The 26,560-nt window shown below is 37.4% G+C and overlaps 1 protein-coding gene across 1 annotated transcript in view; it reads left to right on the forward strand.

Moving 5' to 3' along the window:
- Nucleotides 1-11,254, forward strand: part of ND-13A (NADH dehydrogenase (ubiquinone) 13 kDa A subunit) — a 48,388-nt gene extending 37,134 nt beyond the window's left edge. Inside the window, exons 3-4 of the mRNA XM_090376819.1 lie at nt 2,013-2,135; nt 11,097-11,254. Coding sequence (XP_090232945.1) covers nt 2,013-2,135; nt 11,097-11,162 — 189 coding nt within the window. The 3' untranslated portion in view covers nt 11,163-11,254. The remainder of the gene's footprint in view (nt 1-2,012; nt 2,136-11,096) is intronic.
- The last annotated feature ends 15,306 nt before the right edge of the window (nt 11,255-26,560 follow it).

Here is a 26,560-nt window from a genome sequence, read left to right on the forward strand (position 1 = left end):
GATATTATCCCAGGATCTTTTCACCCAGGTACAAACTTCTCCTATAGTTGGTTTCTTCACTCTTCCTACTGGTGTAAAATTGTCCCCAGAAGACTTCATCCATTGGTTCCATTCGTCTCATGTCAGCTTTGAAGGGTTTGTTAATGCTGACACAAAGTGGTTGGAGCTGGGATGTCAAGGTATGACGGCAAGTTTTGCTTTTTGCTCTGCAGCAATCTTCTTTGTATTTTTTGTTATGTGTGCCCTGAACTGATCAAGCACCAATAGGGCAGGTTTGCGTGGTCTCCTGCTCCAAACTTTCTCAAACCAGATCTTCATCCCATCCTGATCCATCCAACCCTTGTCGTGAATGTGGACAATCACTCCTCGAGGAATGTCTTTTGGCATTGTTTTGCGTTTTAAAATCAGCATAGGAGGCAGCTTGGTTCCGTCGGCACAACAAGCTAGAACAACTGTATAATGGCTCTTTTCATGTCCACTTGTCTTCACAGTTGCAGTTTTCACCTCCTTCTTATCAACAGTTCTGTTACTTGGGACATCAAATTGAGGGGGACTTTGTCCATATTTGCAATCTGTCCCAACTCAAACTGATGTGTCTTCCGACACTGAATGACAAAACGATGAAATTCAAGTACCTTCTGCTCATAACTTTCGGGCATCTTTTGGGCAAGTCTGGTGTGTGTACGTATGCTTAGTCCATTCCATTTCATGAACCTGAAGCACCAATTGTATCCTCCTTTAAAATCAGTAACTTCTTTTTCATCAGCAATTCTTCTTCCCTCATGCTGAACCATCTTTGTGGACACAGGAATTCCAGTTGCCCTTTGCTCCTCAATCTATATCTTCAATTCCCTTTCTAAATTAGGCCATTTTGCTGACTTGCCTCTAATGCCTTCTTCTGCCGTGGTGTTTTCAGTAGGGTTTCTTCTTCTTCCCGTAGCCAGTCTTGGATTGTTTTCTCAGTTGGAGGAGGACCAAATTTATGTTCAGCAGCACGATTTCCATTCACCTTTGCAAACTGGATCACTTTTAACTTGAATTCTGCACTGTACAAAAATCTTTTCTGAGCCATTTCTGGGCAGAACATGGCAAAATGTAAACTAATATACCGGTAACAAGTGTGAAACAATTAATGCAAAGAAAACAAGCACGAAGAAGCAGGAAATGCAAGTAAAAAAAAAATCTACAACCACTGAATAAGACGTACCCAGTTTTTAGACCCCAAATTTTTCGAAAAAAAGTTGCATCTTATACATGGGGAAATACGGTACATTTCTCAAATCATAATGAAGGTGTAGTATGTGCATTTGATGTTAAACCTCTTATCAGATCATGTGATGTATGAACAATAACCATGTATAGCTCACCGGTTAGTATTAAGTTCAAATAATGCCAACTATACATTGTACCTTTATTGGTGCAATTTATAATAAAAAACATACACCAACATGCACATTCAAATGTGCTTAAAATAAATAAAGGGTCAATGTTTTTCTGTTGAGGGTATCAGTATACAGATTTGACAGATTCCAGTGATAAAAAAAAATCAGATTTCATGCAAAAACAATGTGCTATGCACACTATCATGCATCCCCCCAATATTTCTTTCTTGGTGTTACCAAGTTCTTATTCAGATTAAGCCTTTCTTGGTAACACCAATTTCTTGGTGTTACCAAGAAAGGCTTAATCTGAATAAGAACAGTAAATGGATTAATCAGATGATTTCATTCCTGCCAAAATAAAATTCAGAGAGCTTCGCACTTGCACAACAAATCCAATGATTTTCATAATGATTTAATTAAACCATAACTTGATGACTGACCATAACAATAATGTTATTTCTACTTGAGCAACAGAGCAACTTAATCACCTTTTGTACTCTATAAACAGGAGATCATTTCACACTAAGGCTGCAGACTTATCAATTAGCCCTTATTATTTCAGAATTTTATCAAAGTATTTTAACCAAAATTTCTGTTTAGATTCTGATTTTATATTGTTTAATTCTCTAGATTAATGAAAAGTTTGCCATTGACTTAATAGAAGAGGTTCCCCCTAAGCCTATTTCAGAAAGAACTACTTGGTGTGATGGTGGAGGAGGACCTTTGGGGCATCCCAAGGTCTACATTAATCTGGTATGATGCATTTTGTATCTTAAAAAAAAAAAAGCTTCATTTTTTGATACTAGTGTCTTCTTTTTCAGCCATATCATTCTTCTACTGGGTGTTCTGCTATTCTTCTTCTCTTCTCCATTCCCAAGTGGTATTTGATCAATGGAGCAGTATGGCATTAAGGGCAAGTTGCTACAATGGATAAAAGGATGGTTGAGTGGGAGAAGACAAAGAGTGGTTATCAATGGACACTGCTCTTCATTAACTAATGTTATTAGTGGAGCCCCCAGGGTTCAGTGTTAGGCCCATTGTTGTTTTTGGTATTTATCAATGATATTGATGGTGTGTCAGGCTTAATGTTTAAGTTTGCAGACGATACAAAGGTTGGCTGGGTTGTTAATGACAGTAATGAATAGTATGCTTCTGCAACAGGATCTGAAAAAGTTGAGCAGGTGGGCTGAGAAGTGGCAAGTTTAACGTTGACAAATGTAAAGTACTGCATATGGGTAGCAGTAACCCCAGAGTAACGTATCAACTGGGTGGTACTATACTCAGGGTAGTGGAGAATGAAAAGGACCTGGGGGTAATGAAAAGTTTGAAGTTTTCTGAGCAGTGCAAAAAGGCTGCAAGAGGAGCTCATGGTGTTTGTCAATGATATTCAGAAATTTCACTAGCAGGTATAAGATGATTGTCCCCTTGTATAAGACAATGGTCAGGCCACATGTTGAGTACTGTATACAGGTTTGGAGGCTTAATTTTATGAAAGATGTAGAGCTGCTGGAACAAGTACAGAGAAGGGCAACGAGATTGGTGAGGGGAACAAAGGGTTGGTGTTACCAAGAAAGGCTTAAGTTCTGCATATTGCAGCTTCTGGAGACTAGGCATCTCCGAGGTGATCCAATCGAGGTGTATAAGGCCTTGAATGGATTGAGCAAGCTCACTGCTAATGGGATTCTTCCTCTTGCTCAGATTACTCACCTGAGGGGGCATAAATTGAAATTGAGAAAAGGCAACCGTAGAATAGATGTGCGGAAATTTGCCTTTAGCCAGCAGGTGGTTGTTAGTTGGAACAAACTTCCATCTGTTATAGTGGAGATCAGCAACTTAAATAAGTTCAAGGCAGAACTAGACAAATATTTGGAGTGAGTGGATGAGTGAAATGGGAAGGGTGTTTTTTTTTTTTTTTTTTGTTGGTGCTATATAAGCTTGTTTTCTTGCATCAAATACCCTTATTAATGATAATGAATCCCAAAACAATTGGCAACTGTGTGTGTGTGTGTGTGTGTGTGTGTGTGTGTGTGTGTGTGTGTGTGTGTGTGTGTGTGTGTGTGTGTGTGTGTGTGTGTGCGTGCGTGCGCACACACAGTAAAATCTCATTAATACAAAGTTCAGTGGACCTAACTTTTCATGCTTTGTAATAATGAGGTTTGTAGTGACACTTTCTGCTGAAAGTGTCAAAATTTTGCCTTTGTAAAAATAAAAATAATAACAAAAACCTTGTCTATAATACTAATAATAATACATAATTAGTTTAGATTTACATTTATTTATAACATAAACTAAGAGAAAAGAAACAACATAATTGAAACAAAATTGTAGTATAGATATATAATTATGGTGCCACCCAAAATCCCAACAGCTAGATTCCCTTCTAATTGTATTTAAAAAAAACAGAGTCCATATCTCAGAAACTGTTTGCAATAAAATTTGTTTTCATATAATCAAAACGGCCACTAAAAACATTAAAATTTTATTTGAACACATGAAACATGTACATTGTAGTTATGCAAACAGTATATGATAATGTTAATATTTTATTTCATATTAATGAATACACAACACCCACTATATTATATATATATTATATATATATATATATAATAATAAAATAATATTTATAAAGATACATTGTGTGCAATACCCTGAAGGTAATCCATCACAGATCTATTTTCACAATCGTTCACAACCTTCATTATTCTCGTTTCTCTCTTGACTGTCACCTTCTTGCATTTTGGACAGGATTCACCACAAAGTATGCATTCAGCCTGGTTATCGACCTGTTTGCTATTCTTTCTGAAATTCCTTGATGAGTCTATATACGCCAATATGTGTTTGTCCAACTATACACTCCCATCTTCTATGCCAAGCCTCAACACTGTTTTGGGTGCATGGAATTCCCAGTTGAATGGAATCATATACAGGTGACCCCCGCTTAACGCTGATAATTCGTTCTGGAAAAACAGAGCACTAAGTGAATCCGCGCTAAGCGAGCACCGCATTCCCATAAGGTAACATATGTATTTGTAAGTTGCGGTCAGTGCCATAGGATATTTCCTAATCAATAATAAACGGCAGTGAAAAGATGTACAAATGTCGGCCAAAATATTTAATATTCAAATATTTGTACATATAAAATATTCTGCATTACATACATATATAATTATGTGGTAACTATTTACGTATCAAAATTAAACTTAAAATTCCAATTAAAATCATGAATTTAATTGATCTAAATTGATTTAATTTAATTGATGAATTTAATCATGAAAAATGTGTCGATTTTGGGTTGAACTTTGGCCCTCTTCTAAATAAACTAAAAGGGGTATTAATTTTAAATCCCCCGCAGTGTTACCACCCAACAATAAAGTCACCCGATCCTTCGCCGCTTTGAAACCTGGCATGTTTTTTGCTTCTTTCAATATGAAACTTCTTTTAGGCATTTGTTTCCGCAAAAGTCTTGCTTCATCTATGTTGAGAAGTATAACACACAAAATACCCCTCTTCAATAATTTTAACAAGTTCTTTTTTGGCTCCTTGATCTGCACTTGCGGCTTCTCCCTAGATTTTAAATCTATTCAACCAGCCCTTACCAGTTTTAAATGGTTCCACATTTTTTTTTTAGGTGAATTCTCTTCAGATCATCATATTGGCTAATCTCTCTCTCTCTCTCTCACACACACACATTTAACTTAACTGAATTCTGCATTGAAAATTATCTTCAATAAAATTAGTTAAAAGTCTTTTCCATTTCAATCCTAATAGCCGGCCTAGCCCTAGTTGCTTGCAGTGGAACAGCGATCTTTCCCGCTGCTAAAATTAATTCTTTATTTTTTTATAATTGTTCTTACAATTAAACTTGCAAGTCCTAAATTATGGCACACATCCGCTTGTCGTTGACGGGAATCAATTTGCTTCAAAACGTCTAATTTAATTTTCAAATTCAGTCTTTTTCTTACATTTATAACCTTCGTACTGCGCTCAGACGTTGCTTTTTCATTCTTATCAGCCATTATTAACCCTTCTAAAATGTAACTGCATTGGTTGCATTAATTACGATACAATGTTCAAGTAAACTGTCCATTACGCACGATGTCTAATACTGTACTGAGTGATGACTAGACTTCGGATAAACGCATATTACACAAATATTTCAAGAAATATACTTGATCATTTTTAAAAATGTTGATCTGGGAACTAAGTAACAAGTGACTGTACTGCAATTAAATTAGCGTGCGAGAAAATTTCACTGAGCATGGGAAAATTTCTCAAGTCGGCGTGGGAAACGTTTTAATGCTGTTTTGCTATTCATTTTCAAGCTATCGACTCCATCAAATGAAACGATTTCATTAAATATGCCAAAAATGCAATCTGTAAAAGAGCGTTATAGTGATCTGTGACAACGTTATAGTCAGATACGGATTATAATATAAGAACAGCGTTATAGCGAATCAGCGTAAAGCAAACCACATTATAACGGGGACCTGCTGTACAGACCATAATGTTTGTGGAAATAATGGTGGAGTGTGAATTGCCATACCATTACGCATATACTGTCTAATTCTTCCATATATATATAATTGTCTTCAAACCACTAGCTTCTCTCTTTGTGGTGAATCCTGTCCATTTTGGACAGGATTCACCACAAAGTATGCATTCAGCCTGGTTATCGACCTGTTGCTATTCTTTCTGAAATTCCTTGATGAGTCTATATACGCCAATATGTGTTTGTCCAACTATACATTCCCATCTTCTATGCCAAGCCTCAACACTGTTTTGGGTGCATGGAATTCCCAGTTGAATGGAATCATATACAGACCATAATGTTTGTGGAAATAATGGTGGAGTGTGAATTGCCATACCATTACGCATATGCTGTCTAATTCTTCCATATATATAATTGTCTTCAAACCACTATCACATCACTAGCTTCCCTCGGTAAATGTGACTTCAGAACATTAAATGCTTGTGGTATCTCACCAGAAAGAATAAATGCCAAGGCACACAAATGTCAAAGTAGAAAACTAAATTCTTCATCGGTGCCATACTTAGATGCCAATCCACTTGCTTGAATTTTTCTCCAAACATTGTCCCAGGTGGCAAAAACAGACCTTGTTAGACACCTTAGGTAGGAACTCGCCTTTAGAGTCATTTATTGCAGCTAATTGTAGGTCAGTTAATATGGCCTGTGGTCTCAATTCAATTTCATTTTCTTCACTCTTATTCATCATCAACACATAAACTAAGGGAAAAATTCAATAGCTTTCATTACCAAAGGGTGCATGTATTGTATATAATTGATAAAAAATTGTGGGCACATAAATGTGCCATCTATAATCCAATATTGAGCACACGATGTGTTGAATATTTACTTTTGTTGTCAATAGCAGAATTCTTTCCTCTCTCATGGCAGAATTTTTAACAAGAAATCCCAATTTCTTATTATCTCATTTTCTTTTTCTGATTATAATAATAATAAAGATAATGGAATATTTTTTCCAGGTATATTTTTTCCTGTTACCCCTTTCAAAATATCTTGCCGACACCCATGGTCATGCCTAATGTACTTGTCAAAGAAATTTGTGAAAGTACAGCTAATAACAAATACATGTATAATTACAGTTATGCTAATGATATTCATGACAAATGTTATGCAGTTGCCAAAATACATTACTCTAGATTTTTATATTCTGAAAGTATTCTTATTTCAAGTTTATTTTCTTTATCACTTCAATGCTATACTTATAATTATTGCTCAAACGCTCTATACAAATCCCAAAATTCAACTTGAAAAATTACCAAAAAAATGCAATATAATAAATTAAAATTAATTAACTTGTTTTTATTTGCTGATTGTATTTTAAAACTGTTTGTTTCTGTAACAGAAAACATGATCTTCAAATTGAGAGAGGTATTTGTCATTAAAATTTTGTTATTTTTTATATTCTTCCTACAAAATTAATCTAATAAGACAAATTTTTACTTACTAAAAAACTAATAAATATATAGAATTATATTCATATATTTTTACAATATAGTAGTTACTGTTGGGATTCTGGATCCTGGGCTGTCAGGATCCTGGACCAGACCCATGTAATTAGTACCACAAAGTAGTAAAAGAAGAACTATATCCTTAATATTAAAGGACATGTACAAATCAGTTAACTCTTTAATGAAATTTAATCTAATTTAAAGAAACAATCTAGTTTTAACTGTTTTGTTTTATATACATTCTTAACTACAGCACAGACATCAAATACAATAGTTGTTTCTTTATCAATGTTACTGCAGGCCATCACATTCTCTATTATGTTCAATGCATTTCGGGCATCTTTTTTAGAAGGCAGAGTGAGTGCTTTTTCACTTTCAACACTGGTAGCAAAAATTTAATTGATTTGCTTGGTATTTAGCAGCTCTTCTGGCTTTGCGAATTTGAACAGTTTGCTGAAACTCCTCAAATTCACCAGCAAAATCCATGTGCTCCTTCCAAATGCTGCTTCAACATTGATATCACATTCATGTTTTGGACCGTGCTTTTCGATGATATTCTGTCTCTGTAAAGCCACTCTTTCTGAAACAGTTATTATACTCGATGCAATACTGTCTCGACCAACAATAATATTTTCGATCGCATCCACTTTGGTTGCAAATTGTTCCTTCCCTCCCTATCAGGTGATCTCTGTATAGTCTTTTGAGGTTATAAATAATGCCATTATCCAGTGGTTGCATAAAATTGATGGTATTGGGTGGTAAAACAACATCCATATATTTATCAACTTAAGTACCCCGGCAGGCTGTGCAACGGTATAGAATCATCAAAATGTTCCTTTTTCTGAAGCCACCTCTGTCCACTCTCAGTAACCAAAGCTGAAAATTTTTGATCAGAAGCCAAGCAATTCAATTGCCTTCATAATTGCACAGAATTTGGTTAATTCCTTTAAAACATCTTGGCTTGGAAAATTTACTATCCATAATTGGATGCAATTTGTACTGCCACCTGCATTGCAGCATAACAGGATAGTGATTCTTTGTTTACTTAATTTTCCACCGTTACAAGATTTTCCTCAAATGGTAAGTATTTTGTTTGGCAGAGAATTATAAAATATACCCTTCTTTTTGAAATTAAAAATATCTTTTGGCTGATATTTTTCAAGAATGGACTACCCCTACACAAAGATTACAACCAATCTGTGACCTTTCTTTGTCAACTGATCCAGATTTACCACAAACATTTTGTGAAACTAAGTTATTTCTGTCCTTAAATCTTTGGATCTGGCCACTTTTCTATTTGAAGTCACTAATTCCATGCCATTGAACCAGATAATCAGCCTTTTCTTACAAAATAAGACCATTGGCTGGCAAATTAGATGCACACATTTGTTGTACCACTTGAAAAGTTTTGTTTTCAAGCTCTTCGTGTTTAATACCACAAAAGCCTTCCCTGTTTTTATTGCTGCTCCAGTGTCATGCAGTTCAAGTTTTTTTTTGTTTGTTTGTTTTATTTTGTTTTTAATATGATAGACAAAGTAGGTAATGGGATGTTATATTCTTTTGCAATGTCTACTTTACTTCATTCCATCATATCAACCTCTTGTATAATTTTCAATTTAATTTCCAGGCTTATTTCTCATTTTTGTTTGCACTTTTTTGCTATAACTGCTAGATGAGGTTTAATATAAACAGACTTTGAATTAATTTAAAGACCCAGGTTCCAGTTTAAAAAAGATATTAGCTCAGATCCTTTTAAATATGACACTTAAAATAGATTATAACAAATGACCCTTTGGACATAGCACAAGGCCACTGCCTTTTCAAATTCTTCTCTTATTAATTTTGGTCCCAAGGTCTCTTCTTCATCTTCTGTTGTCACAGGCTAGACTTTCAGTTCGTTTTGTCATATAGCTCTTCTATATATTCATCCATCTTCTCCTTATGTTTTCTTTGTCATAAAGAATTTTTCCATTCTTGTCTTTTATCTTTCCATTAGTTCTATTCTTCTTGTTTGTTAAGCTCTTGACTTTTTCATACATTCACCTCTAGTTCTCTGCACTGTTCTTCCCACCATTTTTTTTTTCTTGCTTCATCTATTGTCCTTCTAAGTTCATTATTTAAATTCCTATATTTAATCCTTGCCTCTTCTGAATTTGGTGCTTCCATTTTCTTCTCTTCTCAATTTTATCTATCATTTCTTCTGTGATCCATGGTTTCCTTATCCTTTCCTAATCTACTGTACCTAATTTTCATTCTGCTACTCCTACTACAATCTTTATGTGCTAAAGCAGCAGAGTTGTTGTGGAGTTTAGCTGACAGAGCAGAATTATACTATGTGGCATTGAGCCACATGTCCTCTGTAAGCTGATTGTGGAAGCAGCCCTTTTACCACAGTCAGCATTAGCATTAGCAAAGGCACATGATGCAAGAAATCAAGCTTATATAGCATCAGCCAACAAAAAAAAAAAAACAACCTTATTTCACCCATCCAAGTGGTGTCAACTTGAACTACCTATGTCGGCAACATATTCCAGTAATCAATAACTTGCTGGCTAAAAGGAAACTTCCTGCAATCCTGTCTAAATATCTTCCCTGTAATTTGAATTTGTGATCCCTAGTTCTGGAATCCTTTATAACAGTGAAAATTTTGCCTTCATTCATTTTACTATCCCCTCTCCAAGCTTTATAGACTTCGATCAGGTCCCGTTCAGAGGGGTCTGATTTCCGAAGTCTTCCCTCATATGGATATCCTTTTGCACATCTTAACATGTGGGTTGTCCGTCTTTGTACTCTTTCAAGAAGCTCAATATCTTTTTTTCAGGTAAGGTCCCCATATCTGGACACAGTATTTCAAGAATAGTCATGCAATTGACTTATACAGTGGGATTATGACCTCCCTGTCTCTAGAGGCTGTTGTTGATAAAAGACACTGGGCTTCATAGTATCCTATCAACAACACTTTCATATCTGCCACCATGATATGAGCAGATATGAAGTTCTCTGAGCAGTGTAGACAGGTGGCACCAAGATCCCTTCCCCCTCTAGTGTTTTTAATTCAACCTCACTAAGTGTATAAGTTATTTTCAGGTTTCCATCCTCAAGTGTAAGACCTTGCATTTTGTGACATTAAAACAGAACTTCCATCTTTCTGATCATCCTTGATGCCTTTTCAATTCATCCTGGAGGAGCACTGCTTGGCACTGATGATTAACCACTCTCCTAATCTTTCCATCATCTTCAAATTTTGATATCACACCCTCTGTGCCCCCATTTGTGTCATTTATAAATATCAGAAGCAACAGAACTGAGTTTTGGGGAACCCCATTTCTGACAGTACACCAATCAAAAGAATATCCATTTATAACAATTCTCTGCCACTTTTTAGCCATCCTGCGATCCGTCTTAGAATCTGTCCCATAATCCCAGCCTGTTACATCTTATACAGTAATCTCTCACAAGTTAGATGTCTTTCTAAAATCCAAATAAACTACGTTGAAAGTAATGTGTGAAAGTAGGAATGTTGATGCCTTTCACAAGGCATTGGTGCCACTAATGCTATCGATGTAATGCAATTATATAGGCATCAAATCTTCCACACCAACACAAATCTCCCAGTATACACAAACAGTGTCTATTTTGGCATAACTTTTTTTGACATGCCTGCTTGATTATTAAATAGTTTATGCATACATTAATAAAGTTTTTTTTATTTTGCAGGACCAACCAGGTGCACACATTTGTGGCTATTGTGGCCTACGATTTGTTCAAGAGCACAGCCACTGAGTTAAATTAGCTGTAAAATTTTAAAAGCTTACAGTTGTAATTTAGTGTACTAAAAAAATACATGAACTCATAGTTGTGTTTGCGTAGATAACAGAGTCATTTGTAATATTAGAATGAATAAATATTGGAATGTTTACTTGTTTCCATCTTTTATTTCACATTCCAAGAAGATTTTTTTTTTTGGTGGCATAGTGTATGTTAACCTGTTGGCAGTCATGTATTTCCTGTGTATTTTTAAATGTCATACAGTTTGATAAGGTTGAATGCAATATGTACACTTAAGTGTTATCTAAACCGTGAACCAGTCATGCAAGGTTGATTCGACCTCAACAATATTTCAGCAATTCGTGCCTCATCTATTCTGACCACACAAGGGACAAGGGACAAGGTATTCTTGTATTGATTGTGGCCTCCAGGGTTACCCCTATATACTGCTGTAGCATCTGTAGGTTATTTATAGCCGGCAAGTGTGTGTAAGTGTGTAAGTATATATGTGTGTTGTGATGGTTGTTGTTTGCCGGCACTGGAGTCTTAGCAGCCGGGAGGCAGGGAGCAAGCTACCTGCGTCCCGACTCCCATCCCTAGCCACGTGGAGGCGCTCCAGGAACTATCTAAATTACACTAAGTGGGATTCCAACAAGTGGAATCCTGGTTATAATAAATAAGGAATAGGGAGGATAAAGCAGGAGAAAAGAAAGTAGAAGAAGAAAAGTGAGCAAAACACTCTCTCGGGAAAAAAGAAGAAATAGGAAAGAGGAAAACACTAGTTGGAATATCTAACAAGCGAGAGAGCTTGAAGAGGTAAAATTTTGAAGCCTGAAGGCTTGTAATTTTGAAAGAAAGATTCTCCTAGCCGGGAAGGAAGCCCAACCTGCACCGACAAGGGGAAAAAGAAAAGTCTCAAGGAAAGAACATAGGTAATGTACAAGTGGCTATTAGATAGCCACTTAAAAGAATAAATTAAGTTAAATAATAAATACTTATGTCACCGATATGAAACATAGCAGTAAACATATTAACAAATTAGACTGCATAAGCAGAGAGTAAAATATACAATATTTACAAAATAAGTAATTAAAATCTTAGCTGAAAAACTAGTCAACCAAGAAATTAACAGAAATAGTCAATCAGAAGAAATGCAGAAACATATATACAAAACACAGAGACAAACAGAACTCACCCAAGGCAAAGATATGCCAAAGGCAAAACCAATAAATACTGTACAAATAAATTAGTTAACCGAATCAAAAGCAATTCTAAATTTAAATCTAAGTATAACAAATCAAAATAATAAGTTAAGTATTAAACAATAATTAATGAATATGTTACTTGTGCAGAGAAAATGTCTCTGCACAAGTAATCTAATCTATAAACATATGTACATAACCAGCAAGTGCAAAGCTGCTACCACAAGCTGCGAAAAACAAAACTTGTTTTCTGACCACACAGCTGAAACTCCTAATAGATGCCTTTGAAAATGTTTTAGCATTAGCAAGGGCACATGATGCAAGAAAGCAAGCTTATATAGCATCAGCCAAAAAAAAAAAACACCTTTCTCATTTCACTTATCCACCTGCTCCAAATGTTTGTCTAGTTCTGCCTTCACTCTGTTTAAGCTAACAACTTCTACAATGACACATGGAAGTTTCTTCCAGCAATCAACCACCCGCTGGCTAAAGGCAAACTTCCACACATCTATCCTACAACTGACTTTCCTCTATTTGAATTTATGCCCTCTCGGGTGATTATCCTGAGCAAGAGTAAGAATCTCATCAGCATTGAGCATGTTCAAACCATTCAAGGCTTTATACACCTCAATCAGATCACCTCGCAGGTGCCTAGTCTCCAGACACTGTAATTTGCAAAACTTAAGCTCTTTCTTCGTAAGAGCAACCCTTGGTTCCATTCACTAATCTTATTACCCTTCTCTGTACTCGTTCAAACAGCTCTACATCCTTCTTAAAATAAGGCCTCCAGACATAACTTTTCTGTATACAGTACTCAAAGGTGGGACCTGACCACTGCCTTATACAAGGGAATAATCACCTCCTTATCCCTGCTAGAAACATTCCCGTATATTTTTTTTTTTTTTTTATGTGAACCCCAAACACGAGAGGTATTAGAACCTATAGTACTTAGTACCGTGCTTGGGTTGGAGGTTGAGAAGACGAAAGAAGATATTTGTTGACATTGGACTTGAACTTCTGTAGATTGTAATTTTCAGGAAATACGTATGAAGGAAGGTTGTTCCAGAAAACGGCAGTTGAATGAATAAATGAGGAAGATGAAAAGTTGGTTCTGTGGGTTTGAAGTTGGACAGTAAATGGATGATGGCTGGTGGCGGCACGTGTTCGGACTGTTTTGAAAGAGAGAGCGGGAATTATAGAAGCCAATTCAGAAGAACAGTGCCCATGGAAATATCTGTAGAAGAGGCATGCAGCAGAAACAGTACGTCTATGAGAAAGCGAGTGGAGAGACTCCGTTAGAGATGAATCATTAATTAACCTAACTGCCCTCTTCTGAATGGAATCAAGAAGCCTGAGAGAGGTTTTGGGGGCACCACCCCAAATGTGGGAACAATATTCCATGGCAGGGCGGATTTGCGATTTATACAGAGTGAGCAGCTGTTTGGAAGAAAAGTAACGCTGAGAGCGAAAGAGAAAACCAAGTTTTTTAGATGCAGAGGAAGCAATATTTGTAATGTGCTTGTGCCAAGAGAGATTAGAAGTCAGGGTAATCCCCAAAAGAGATATATCCTTTTGCCTAGAAATTGGAGTGTCACTAAAGATAAGCATAGGAGCAGAAGAATCCTTTTTGCGAGATATAAGACAAGACTGAGTTTTAGAAGGGTTGAAATCAACTAAGTTGTCTTTGCCCCACTGGAGAATTACCTGAAGATCGGCATTTAAGGAATTGGTAGCAGATTTTCGAGAAGTTGAAGCTGATTGAGCAGGGCAAGGTTTCTCAAAATGGAAAGTTGAATGCAATGTGCTATCATCGGCAAAACTATGGATAGGATTTCCAGTCAATGGAAGAAGGTCATTGATATACAAGAGGAAAAGAGTGGGGGAAAGAACTGAACCTTGGGGGACACCGGCATTAGTGGAGAAGTTAGAAGACAGAGAGCCATCTACCATCACCCTCAGTGAGCGATCAGAGAGAAAACTGGATAACCAATTACTAAAAACAGTTGGCAAACCATAAGATGGAAGCTTGTTTAGAAGACCTTTATGCCAAACACGATCGAAAGCCTTTGAGATGTCAAGAGCAACTGCTTGTGTTTCACCGAACCTTTCCATTGAAGTAGTCCATAAATGGGTAACATAAGCCAGAATATCACCAGTGGATCGACACCGACGGAATCCATACTGGCGATCGTTGATCAGACGGAAGGTTTCTAGGTAGTTTAAGAGTTGGCGGTTAATTGATTTCTCCATTACTTTAGAAAGAGTAGAAGTAATTGCAATGGGACGATAATTGGATGGGAGGGATTTGTCACCCTTTTTAGGAACTGGCTGGATATGATCAAATTTCCAAGCAGAAGGAAAAACACCTTTGGAATAAGAAAGTGAAAAAAGGCGGCAAAGAATAGGAGTAAGTTCAGGAGCACAGATTTTGAGAACAAGTGGAGAAATACCATCAGGACCTGGAGCTTTCTTAGCATCAAGATTCATCAAAATCCTTCTGATATCCTTTTGACGGAAGACCACAGGAGGCATTGAATGGACCGTGTTGGGAATGGTGGGAGGTGTTTTACCAAGTTCATTAATACATGAGCTGGAAGAAAAATGGGATGCTAGCAGGTCAGCTTTATCCTTGGCTGAAGTGACAACAGAACCATCTGGTTTGGACAGAGGTGGAAGCAGAGATGGGCAAAAGTTGCGGCCAATAACTTTGGCAAGAGACCAGAATGCTCGGCTACCATTAGGGCAAGAAGCAAGTTTTCTACTCTTAGCCTGTTCAAACTCTAGTTTGGACTGATTAATAACTGCTTTACAATTGTTGCGAGCTTTGGTGTAGGCAGAAAATGAAACTGAAGAATTAGAAACAAGCCAATTACGATATGCAACATTCTTCTCTTGAACAGTCTTAGCACATTTATTGGAAAACCAAGGTTTAGATAAAGGACGAGATTTTAAAGTGGAGTGTGGGATAAAGGATTCCATTCCTGCAAGAATAATTTCACTGACACGATCTGAGCAAACGTTGACATCAGGAGTTTTGAAACAGTAATCTGACCAAGGAAAAGAAGAAAAGAAGTCTCGCAGGTCATCCCATTTTGCATTCTTGTAATGCCAAACAACACGAGGTTGGGAATAGCCATGAGATAAAGGTTCCATTGGAGAAGAGACAATCACCAAGTTGTGATCTGAAGTGCCTAAAGGACCTCTCACTTCGACCGTGTACTTAGAAGGGTTGTTTGTGAGAAAAAGATCAAGCGTATTGGCTGTATGATTCGGATTGTCCGGTATTCTTGTAGGTAAATGAACAATCTGTGCTAGGTCATTAGTAATTGCAAAAGCCTCAGCATCTCGACCTGCTGGGTCGGTGTGACTAGAAAACGGAAGCCAGCTGGAGTTGTGAACATTAAAATCACCAAGGAAAATTACCTCACTGTTAGGAAAGTTGGACTGGAGAAAATCAAGTTGCAACGAGAGGAAGTCAAAGAGCTCCAAGTGATTAGTGGAGTTGGGAGAACGGTAGAGACAACAGATGAATTTGACACAATGAGGTAGAGAGATTTTAAGCCAGAGAAGATCAAAGAGAGGAGATTCCAAATTGCCAAGTCTCTGACAGGGAATATCAGAACGGACATATGCACAAGTACCACCTTTGAGGCGAAAGGAATCATACAGCGAATAATTTGGGCATCTGAGATGAACAGTAGTTGAATCAACCGATAACTGAGATTCTGTCAGAAAAAGTACATGGGGTTTGGCAGACTGCAAGTGGAAATGGACATCGTTGAGATTAGAATTGAGACCACGTATATTTGTGAAATGAATTAGGAAATAATTGGGAGGTTTAGATCTTTTCGCAGATAAGCTTGTTCTATTAGTTTGACAATTCATGGTGTATTCAATAGTAAGAAAAAGTGGGTGGGACATGCTGTATGAAGTAATGAAATTTTTGGATATGGCGTACATGTGGGAAGAATATACCCAGATCCTTGACATAACGTGGCCTCGACAATGCTCCCCGCATACACACTACTCGGACTCCCTCCAGTCACTATCTGGCAGAGTAGAGGTAGCAAGATTATACACTAGCTGATCCGGAAGCCTCCTAGAGAGTTACCAATAGGTTCGGTCCGGTGTACTAACTAGCGGCCGGCCTGCGAAAACCGTTTTAAAGCTGTACCCTCGAAATGTAAGGAATATTGGATCTCGCCACAACGTTCATCATAACCTCAAGAGTCATCAATCATGCTGCATGATGGAAGAGATAGGGAAGGGTTGACCGGAACTTAGCTCTAGAGACTAAACATGGGTTCCACCACTTCAAGCCTCCAATAAGCAAAGTGGTGGTATTTCACCGGTTGATGAGAGTCATCTACCACCTAGTACTGCCTGGTAACATAGAGGGGCGGCATTCCTCCATGTGGTGTGGGCGCCACACCTCGACCCCTGCTTACGTTGGTTCACACCTGGGTGGTCACCCACCATGTGCTTGTGCATGGAGGTTATACCCAGGATTACTAACAGTCCCACCATCGTGAAGGTGCAAGCAGAGGATTTGGTTGTCACAGACCGTCCGGACTTCGCCGAAATTGGGTCCACTTGACTTGAGTGTCACCCGAATATCAGTTCCATCAGCGTTTTAGACTCCCAGGTAGCAAGTACAGCTTGTCTGGCATATCTGAGAGAATGTCTGTGACAACCTCAAGGACCATTGATAAGATACCATGGGCTAGTCTTGCGGACCATCTGCACTGCTCAGAAAACTTCATATCTGACTGCACAATTACCCCCAGGTCCTTTTCATTTTCTACCTCTGTCAGTGTAGTACCACACAGTTGATACGTTATTCTGGGGTTACTGCTTCCCATATGCAGTATTTTACATTTCTCAATGTTAAACTTCAGTTGCCACCTCTCAGTCTATCTGCCAACCTTTGTATCGTCTGCAAACCTGGACATTAAACCTGATATACCATCATTAATATCATTTATAAATACAGAAAACAACAATGGACCCAAAACTGAACCCTGAAGGACTCCACTAATAATATTAGTCCACAAAGTGCAGTATCCATTGAATACCACTCTGTCTTCTCCCCGCTCAACCGTCCCTTTATCCATAGCAACAATTTGCCTCCAATGCCACACTGCTCCAATTTCTGCAGCAGTCTTCCATGCACAACAGTATCAAAAGCCTTTCTAAGATCCAAATATATGATATCAGAATTATTCTTTGCATCCAGTTCCTTTGTGACTACATCATAGTATCCAATAAATTTGATCAGACAACACTTTCCCTTATCAAACCCATGCTGTGTCCGAGCTATAACTGAAGTCTTGTCTAGATGATCCTGAAATGCTTCTTTAACCAGTGCTTCCATTAATTTCCCTGGAACAGAAGTTAAACTAACAAGTCTCTAATTACTTGTCTCCCCATTTGATCCTCCTTTGTGGATTGGGGTCACATTTGCACATCTCCAGTCCATGGTTACCTCCCCTGAGTCCAGGAAAGCTGTCATAATTATGGCTAAGGGTTTGCTTACTTCCTTTGCTGCCTCCTTTAATATAACTGGATAGATCCCATCCACCCCAGGTGCTTGTCTTATGTTTATCTTCAACAAGTTCTCCACCACTTTACTCTCAGTTATTACAAAATTATCTAGCTTATTGCCAGAGTTTAATACACCTCTGGCATTCCCATCCTCGAACAGCTCCTCATGTGTGAATGAAGATGCAAAATAGTAATTTAGTTTGTTAGCTACCTGAGCAGGATCATCAACAGTTGAACCATCGATGTCAAGTGGACCAATCTGGTTCATCCCCTTCCTTCTAGAGTTTACATAAGTAAAGAACTCATTGCTGTTTTTCTTTGCTTCCTTTGCCAAAGATTTCTCGTAATTTCCCTTTGCCTGCCTAACCTCCATTGTGACTTGGTTATAGACCAGCTTATATCTATCGCAGGCCTCTGTGTCACATGTTAATTTATATGTATCCCATGCATTTTTCTTCTCTGTCACATGCCTGATTAGTTCATCTGACAACCATTTAGACCTAAATCTTGAACAGTATTTCTTAGTTGGTATGAAAAGCCTAGTAGCTTCCAAGATTTTTTCTTTGAATGCTTCCCATTTTGAATTTGCTGTGGTAACATCATCATCAGTTCGTCCCACCATATAGAATTTAAATACTGTCTCAGAGCACTGTAGTCACCTTTTGAAAGCAAAAACCCTTCCCTTTACCCTTGATGGTAGTTACCTCTTTGAATAAATCCCACTTCAGCACACTGTGATCACTGACACCTAGTGGTTCCTTTATCTGCAGATTCTTAATGCATGAAGAATCACTACTGATAATCAGATCAAGAGTATTACTCCCTCTAGTTGCCTCCTGAACATGCTGCTGTAGAAAACAATAATACACTAAATCCACAAAATCCTTGCTAGTGTGCGAGTAACCAACCCACAAATTCTAGTCAATCTCTGGAAAATTAAAATCCCACATTATAAGACACTCTGATTTACTGGCCCACTCTATTTCTCTGCACAATTGCTCATTATACTCATCAGGCCTATAACACACACCTACTCTCATTCTGTCTTTCCCAGTGTCACACCAAACAGACTCAACATTGCATTGTCCACGAACATTATTGGATGCACTTCCTTAGATTTTGTGTGTTTCTTCACTAACAGCATAACCCCTCCTCCCTTCCTGTCCTGTCTATCCTTTCTGTACACATTGTACTCCCCAAATTCCAATTCTGCACTGCTTATGTCTGTGTGACACCACATCTCTGATATCCCAACAATATCTGCCTTTGATGTCTTGACTAGGACTTCAAGCTCATCAAATTTATTAACTATACTCCTAGCATTGGTGTACACACAAGTATACATACACCTGTTTCTACTCTTAGTTACCCTAACACAGCCCGCATATTTACTTGTTCCACTATGACTCCCAGCAGTCCTGGAAATTCTCATTGCTTTACTTTGTAGGCTGCTGCTCAATTGCATTTCAAAAGCAGTGCAAGAATCACTTTCACCTCTGCCAGCGGCTACTGTTAATCTGTTAGTCCATGTATCCCCCAAGCTAGCAATTTTCTGACCCGCCTAACTCTGCCTCGATAGCATCAGCAAATATTCTTGCACCCTTTCTATTTAAGTGTATCCCATCCCTGTAGAAGCAGTCTCTCCTGTTTTCTTTGAATTCTCTGCAGTTAATTTCAGAAATGTCTTTTAATTAAACTTAACCGCGTTATTGACTTAATTGTTAGATTAAATTATTTTCTATAAGTAGCTTATAGACCTAGTCAAGCTCCGTCGTTTATTTTGAATTTACATAGCACGTTTTGGAAAGTAAATAATACCTCATGTCCGTAGATTAACCATTCGTAACTTGCCGCCATTGTTATATGATACGTGTGCTAGCGTAAGGTTTAATGGAAAACTAGATAGCGAGTATAGTAGTATCAATTAATCAGTAAAATTTATTAATGTTATTAAATTTCATTGTCAATTGAATTGTACTTTTTTAACTAAATAAATAGAGCAACCTAGTTATTACAAGCATGGCATCGTGAAATGATTCATATAAGTTAACAGGGGATAAGAAAGTCATATAACGTAACTCGGAGATAATAATCGATACCGAAATACATATATAGAGGGTGTCTCAAAAAATATTGGTACAAACATTTAGGGGAGGTAGGTAACATCTAAAATAATGTGAATCGAATAGGAACCCAGAAACGTCACGGGAAAGTAGTAGCTGAGGCACAAGAAGCAGAAATGACACAAGACAGTAATTAGTGGCAAACATTTATTTGACATAATATTAACAATGGAGTACGAGATGGATGCATTTCATGATGTTACAACAGATGCTTGAAGGTTCCACCATGAGATGCGATGCATGCATCACACCAACGCAGCATGGATTGGCGGACATGGTTGAACACACCTGGAGTTTCTTTGACAGCAGCAGCGCAGATGAGTCTCGCCACGAGATCCATTTCCATCTCCACAGACGATTCATACACGATAGATTTGAGGGGTCCCCCACAGAAAGAAATCAAGGCTCGATAAATCAGGTGAGCATGTGGGGATCAGGCAACGGGTCCACCACGGCCAATCCATCGATACAAAAAATGCCTGTTCAAATGGTCACGAACACACCTTCCATAATGGGCAGGTGCCCCGTCATGTTGAAACCAAATGTTGCATCTCACATTTGCTGGAACATCATCAAGTAACCCTGGTAGAACTTGTTCAAGAAAGATCCGATATTTAGCGGAGTTCGTGTGGGATGGTAACAAGTATGAGCCAACTAAACAGTCACCGACCATACCTGCCAACACATTTATTGCGAAGCGATGTTGTGCCGCATGGGGGCGCACACTGTGTGGGTTGTTGTGAGCCCACACGAGCATTGTGCTGATTGAATAAGCCTTCCCGAGTGAAATAAGCCTCATCCGTGAACAAAACATAGGCTGGAAAATTCAAGTCTTGAACACTTTCTTGGAGAAACTACTGCATAAAAGCCACACGTGCAGGATGATCTTGGAGGGGCAGTAACTGAACCCTTTGGAGATGAAAGGGGTGTAAGGAATTGTCGTGCCAGACATGCTGTACACTGCAACGAGACACTCCTAAGGCAGAGGCAAACGTGTGCTGGTAGTAGGATTATTCTGGATGGCATTCAACACAATTTTTTCCATGGCGAGAGTTCGTGTTGATTGTGGTCTGCCTGCACTACTCCACAACTCTTGTAGTATTAAAAATATTACAGAAATTGAATATAAAAAATCCTTCATAAATTAAATTAGGAAATATTATATAAATTATTAGTAGCAAATGATACAAGCTTAAATGGCATCAGCCAAAAAGAAAAACTTTCTACATTGTCTATCCATCCCCTGTAATAATTAATGTAATTGTTTTTTTAAATTTGTTCAAAATATCCATTTTCACAATACTGGATGGAAGTTTGTTCCAACAGCCAATTATTCTGGCTGAAAGCAAATTTTCAAAATTCTATCCTACAACCATCTTTTTTCATTGAAATTTATGCCTTCTCCACCCTTATCAGCATTTAGTTTACTCGATCCATGAATCCTATTATTGGTTAAAAGTAATATGAATTAAATATTAATATTTAAAAATAACAAATTATTACTTAAAATGCTTTGATCTCTATCAAATATCTTGCACAATGAAAATGAAATTAACTGTGGAACTACTTTGACTGTCATAGATTACTTTCCCTCACAAAGGTTAATTCAATTTATAAAATAATTACAATTACACAATTATTGTATTGAAAATTAAGTTTAATACAGTCAAATGAGATCATTTTAAATGAGAGCCTATGAATATGTAAATAACTTTGAGTAAAAGAGTGCCAGAGACATGGATTTTACAAATAACATCCTTTTTTCTGTGTGCAGTGTCACCATTTGTCACCCTCCTGTAAAACTAGGATACATTATTTTGTGTATTTATCTCAACATTACGTGTGGTACAGTGGTGAAACTACCATGATACTGGGTCCACCATCACAAAGGGGGAGCAATTGGTTTGGCTTGGTCCACAAAGAGCATGTAACTCATTTGTAGTTTTGTCACTAGTGGTAGCAATTATTGCTCTGAGGTGAAATCTCTATATTGGCTCATCAGTCAGATGCTGGATGATTGAATTTTTGGCAAAATACAGAAACCAGATTATGACTCCAGTAAAATATACCTAAACTAGCCCACTTAAGTGCAAATGTCCTACAACAGCAGTTCTCAAACTGTGCATTGCGACACCCTGGGGAGGCACCATAATTTACCTGGGGTGTCGCTGACAATGTAATAGTTTATGTAAAATTTCCATGGTAAATATTAAAAATGTATTAAGAATGATTTTTTTTTTTTTACTATTGGATATCTGCTACTATTTGATTTGTATTATTAATGCAAATAATTATAGAAAATATTTGGGGTATTTTTGATGAAGAGAATGCATCAACACATATTAATAATTATTATATTAACATATTAAAAATAAGAAATTGCCCAATTATAGATGTTTTGCTTCAAGGGAGGTGCTGGAAAAATTTTATGGCTCAAGGGAGGTGTGGGCTCAAAGTTTGAGAACCACTGTCCTACAGTAACCTTTTTTTATGGAAATTTACCTTCAACCAAGGAGCTAAAAAAAAACACTTCTGTGCCCTTTCAACACCTAAACTAGAAAGTTGTGATATTGGTACTGTTAGTACAAGTACAGTCACTCCCCGACTTAGGTAAGGGTTGCGTTCCGCAGAACTCTACCTAAGTCAGAATTTCCCTAAATGCTTATGCAGCACTCCCAAATTTGATTGAAGCAAAAAAGAAATGATCAATGAACATGTAAATAGAATTATTTATTCAATTTTTTTATCTCATGTGCAGGAAAAATTACAAAAGTGTACAAAATTACAAAAAATTCAAAAATTATAAAATAACAAAAAGGGAGGGAGGAGACAGACGTAACATCAGCAAGTTTTACCTTTCGAGCATGGTTGCTAGAATTAACTCCAGCTGATAAGCATACCGCTGCAGAAGTTGGGGCTGTGAAGATTTATTAGGGGTTTTTTCCAACACCACAAAATTTCTCTGCAGCTTCAGAATCAGCACTGGCGACTTCACCACATACTTTAATGTTTTGGAAACCAGTGCAATGCTTGAACCTATTAAACCACCCGTTGCTTGCCTTGAACCTATTAAACCACCCGTTGCTTGCTTTGAACCTATTAAACCACCTGTTGCCTGCCATGGAGTTTGCCGTACTTAATATCTTCATAAATACTTCTTGCTTTTGTTTGAATGGCCATTGGACTCAGGGGCACTTGCTTCTGAGTCTGATTTTCCATCCACAATATTAATAGCTTTTGCAGCTTCGAAATAGCACCTGAACATTGTTTTGTGATCACTGTTGATCATAAATGCATTGATCCTTTAACATGTTCTTTTATACGCACACTGTCCCTTAAAATAGTATTCACTGTCAACAGCGAGACCTAATTCCGTGCAATAGATGACAAACCTTGTCCTGCTTCATATTTCTTAATTAATCATCTGCATTTCTAAATCAATTTTGTTTCGTTTCCTAGCACTGCCAGCACTTGCACTTTCCGCTGGTCCCCTTCCATTCACCATTGTAATAAGTAAATAGGAATGAAGAGTAGATTTTGAAAATTTATTTGTTCTTTATATGATTGAAGATTTCAGTGAATGAGAACTCATTACACCATAATACCGGAACGTAAAAACCCACAAAATTCCAGCTATCGGTATTATCGCAAATGCAATATGATCGAGTTTACTACCCGTTTATAATAGATTGCGCTAACAGAAAAGCCCAATAAACCCGAAAGTGCAAATTGTTTTTATTGTTTTATGGTAGTGACCTCCAGAAATGTGTTTTAGAAAAATATCACAAAGCCGTTCAAAATTGATTCTTATAGCAGAACATATGATAATTATTAAAGTGTCAGTTATAAAAATGACCTTTTAGAGAGATAAATAGCTTAGTTATATAGCGAAAATTTCAACTTCCGAGGTCTTGGAATGAATTGACAAAAACAAAAAACATTGTATTATTAGGTTCACATTACGATATTTTCACGCGACCTTTATTCCTACGGGATGCAAAATACGTTTCCACGATTTTTTTAAGTCGTGGAAACGTATTTTGTACTTCGTAAGCCGGGTAGTGTCTGTAGTAGTGGCAAAAATGATGCAAAGAAGCAAGCATATAAAGCACGAGCCAATGAAAAAATATATACTTCATTTGCCCACCCCTTCAAATAAACTATTCAATCCTTTTTTAAATTTATTCAACTACTCATTTCCGCAACTTCGGATGAAAGTTTGTTTCAATAATCACTCTATTTTGCATATCTATCCTGCCACCATGCTTTTCCAATTTAAAATTTTCCCCTTTTGTGTGTGCCAGCTGAGAAAGAGTAAGGATGCCATCAGCATTTAGTCCTGTAGGACTATATATAGCGGTCATCATTAAGCTTTGTTTTTCGTGGACGACCACCACTGGTCCTTCGAACAGCTGTACCTGTCCTTCTGAAGGCCGACCTCGCACGTGAGATGATGCTATGGGCGATACCGAACTCTGCAGCCACACTCCTCGCACTTCGACCTTCCTCGAGCTTCCCAATTATTCGACCCCGGGTAAAGTCATCCAGATATTGTCTACTGGCCATATCGTTGTCTATAGCACTGTATGAAACCAATCGAACGTCTAACAATTGTGCTCACCATTCGATAATTTGCATATAACTGCTGAACTACTGCTTTTATCTGTTTATGTGAGCCCTCTCATCACGATTCAAATTTTTGCATGTGCACCAGCTTACTACTGAACCGCCACAGTTATGCAAATCGCCACAGGCTGTTTCGTTTAATTTTGTGGTTGTACCTTTACGAATAGTGTTGGTCCTTAAGTTTTGCACACTAGCGTAGTTGTGGAAAATGATACAAGAAAGAGCAAGCTTATACAGCATCAACCAAAAAAAAAAACTTCCCACATCACCTGTCCAACCCCCCCCCCAGTAGTTTGTCTAGTTCTTCTTGAATTTATTCAAACTACCTGCTTCCAGATCAGATGGAAGTTTTTCAACATATGTTCAAGACATAAGCATGACATATGTTTATTCCAACATTATTACAGTAGAACCTTGGAAAAGGGTTTGGCCCCATTAAATTTACACAATACTCAAATTATTTTTACTACAGCCACAAACTGATGAGGTCACTATAAATTTATCTTCTAAAATGATTCCACTCCAATTTGAACTGTGCAGCGTTGTAAAGGTCTACAAAATTACTATAACGGTTTTTGTTGGATTCCCACCAATAAAAAAAAAAAAAGAAGTACTAAAGCCACTATTTACCATTGATGGAAACTACATATATTCATTTTAATTAAAAATCTCCAAAGCCTCATTATTTTACTAAACTTAGTAATTTTTCATTCAGGAAAGCATGTAGGGAAGGTGTGGCGTTAGACTTCCCTCGAAGAAATGTGAGAAGTTATCTTTTCTGAGGTTCATTGCAAAGAAATTAAAAACATTTCATATAGTTATTGTTTAACTTAACGAGGTTGTTAGAGACAAGTTAATGAAAGAAAACTTGGTGTATGCCCCGATTAGTCACCATGCTTATCTCTTTTTAAATGAGTTCATTATCTGGGGTGCTTATAGGTAATCATTATAAAGTACTCTTGTGTTCGTGGTCAACGCAGTTAGAAAATGATATCGTGCGGAAAGTTCGGGATTCAAGGTTGAGAGACTCATGTGTGTGTCAGGGGCTGCACAAAAACAATTTTACCACATTGGTTTTTTATACATGGGAAGTCATGGCGTGTACAAATCGTGATCTAGGCTATTTTAATTTACATAATATGAAATTAATCACATTTCGTTGTATTATAGCTTTCTTTCGAGTAAAGAAATAACAGAGTGAAGAGGAAAAACTGTGTGTAAAATGGAAGACGAAGTTCGAAGCAAATATTTATTCACAGGACAGAACTTTTATTACATACAGATAATATACAGGGAGCAATATGGCCTTAGTCGCTGATACTCCTAAAACCCTAATACAACAATAGCTTTACCACCTTTTCCGTTATTATATAATTAAATACTTTAATTCAATTTATTTATTTTATGAAACCCTGTTACGTAACGTTCAGACATGACTCCGCGTTGTCGGTTCCAAAGTGGAATATCACATGCGTTTGAGTTGACCATGGTTCACATCCACGTAATTGCTATATACGGCATCGATTATGTTATTGTCAAAATGATCAGTTGTAAACTCTTCTGACTTATAATGTCGTGCTGGAGAATTACTATAATATTTTTTCTCCAAGTAGTCAAGTGCCAGAGTGCAGTAGCATACGTGTTTGAGTGAACCATGGTTCTAGCTGCGTGACTGCTAAATACGGTTAACGATTGTATTTAATGTAGGAATTATTAACTGCAAGTTCCTCTGACCTAGTGGTCTTGTTGGAGTATAGGCTTTAGCGATCTTGCCTCCTTACTGTTTTTTCTATGGACATTAACTCTTCTACTTAACAATTCTTAAAGTGCTCTCCAACTAGTGGTGCCAGTCGACCACAAACACGTTTAACAGGTCTCTCCAACAGGGTCCCGCGCTCAAATGGTTTAGACAATAATA

This window comes from Mastigoproctus giganteus, chromosome 7 (genome assembly GCF_048544385.1).
Source record: "Mastigoproctus giganteus isolate SK-2022 chromosome 7, ASM4854438v1, whole genome shotgun sequence".
NCBI lineage: Eukaryota > Metazoa > Arthropoda > Arachnida > Uropygi > Thelyphonidae > Mastigoproctus > Mastigoproctus giganteus.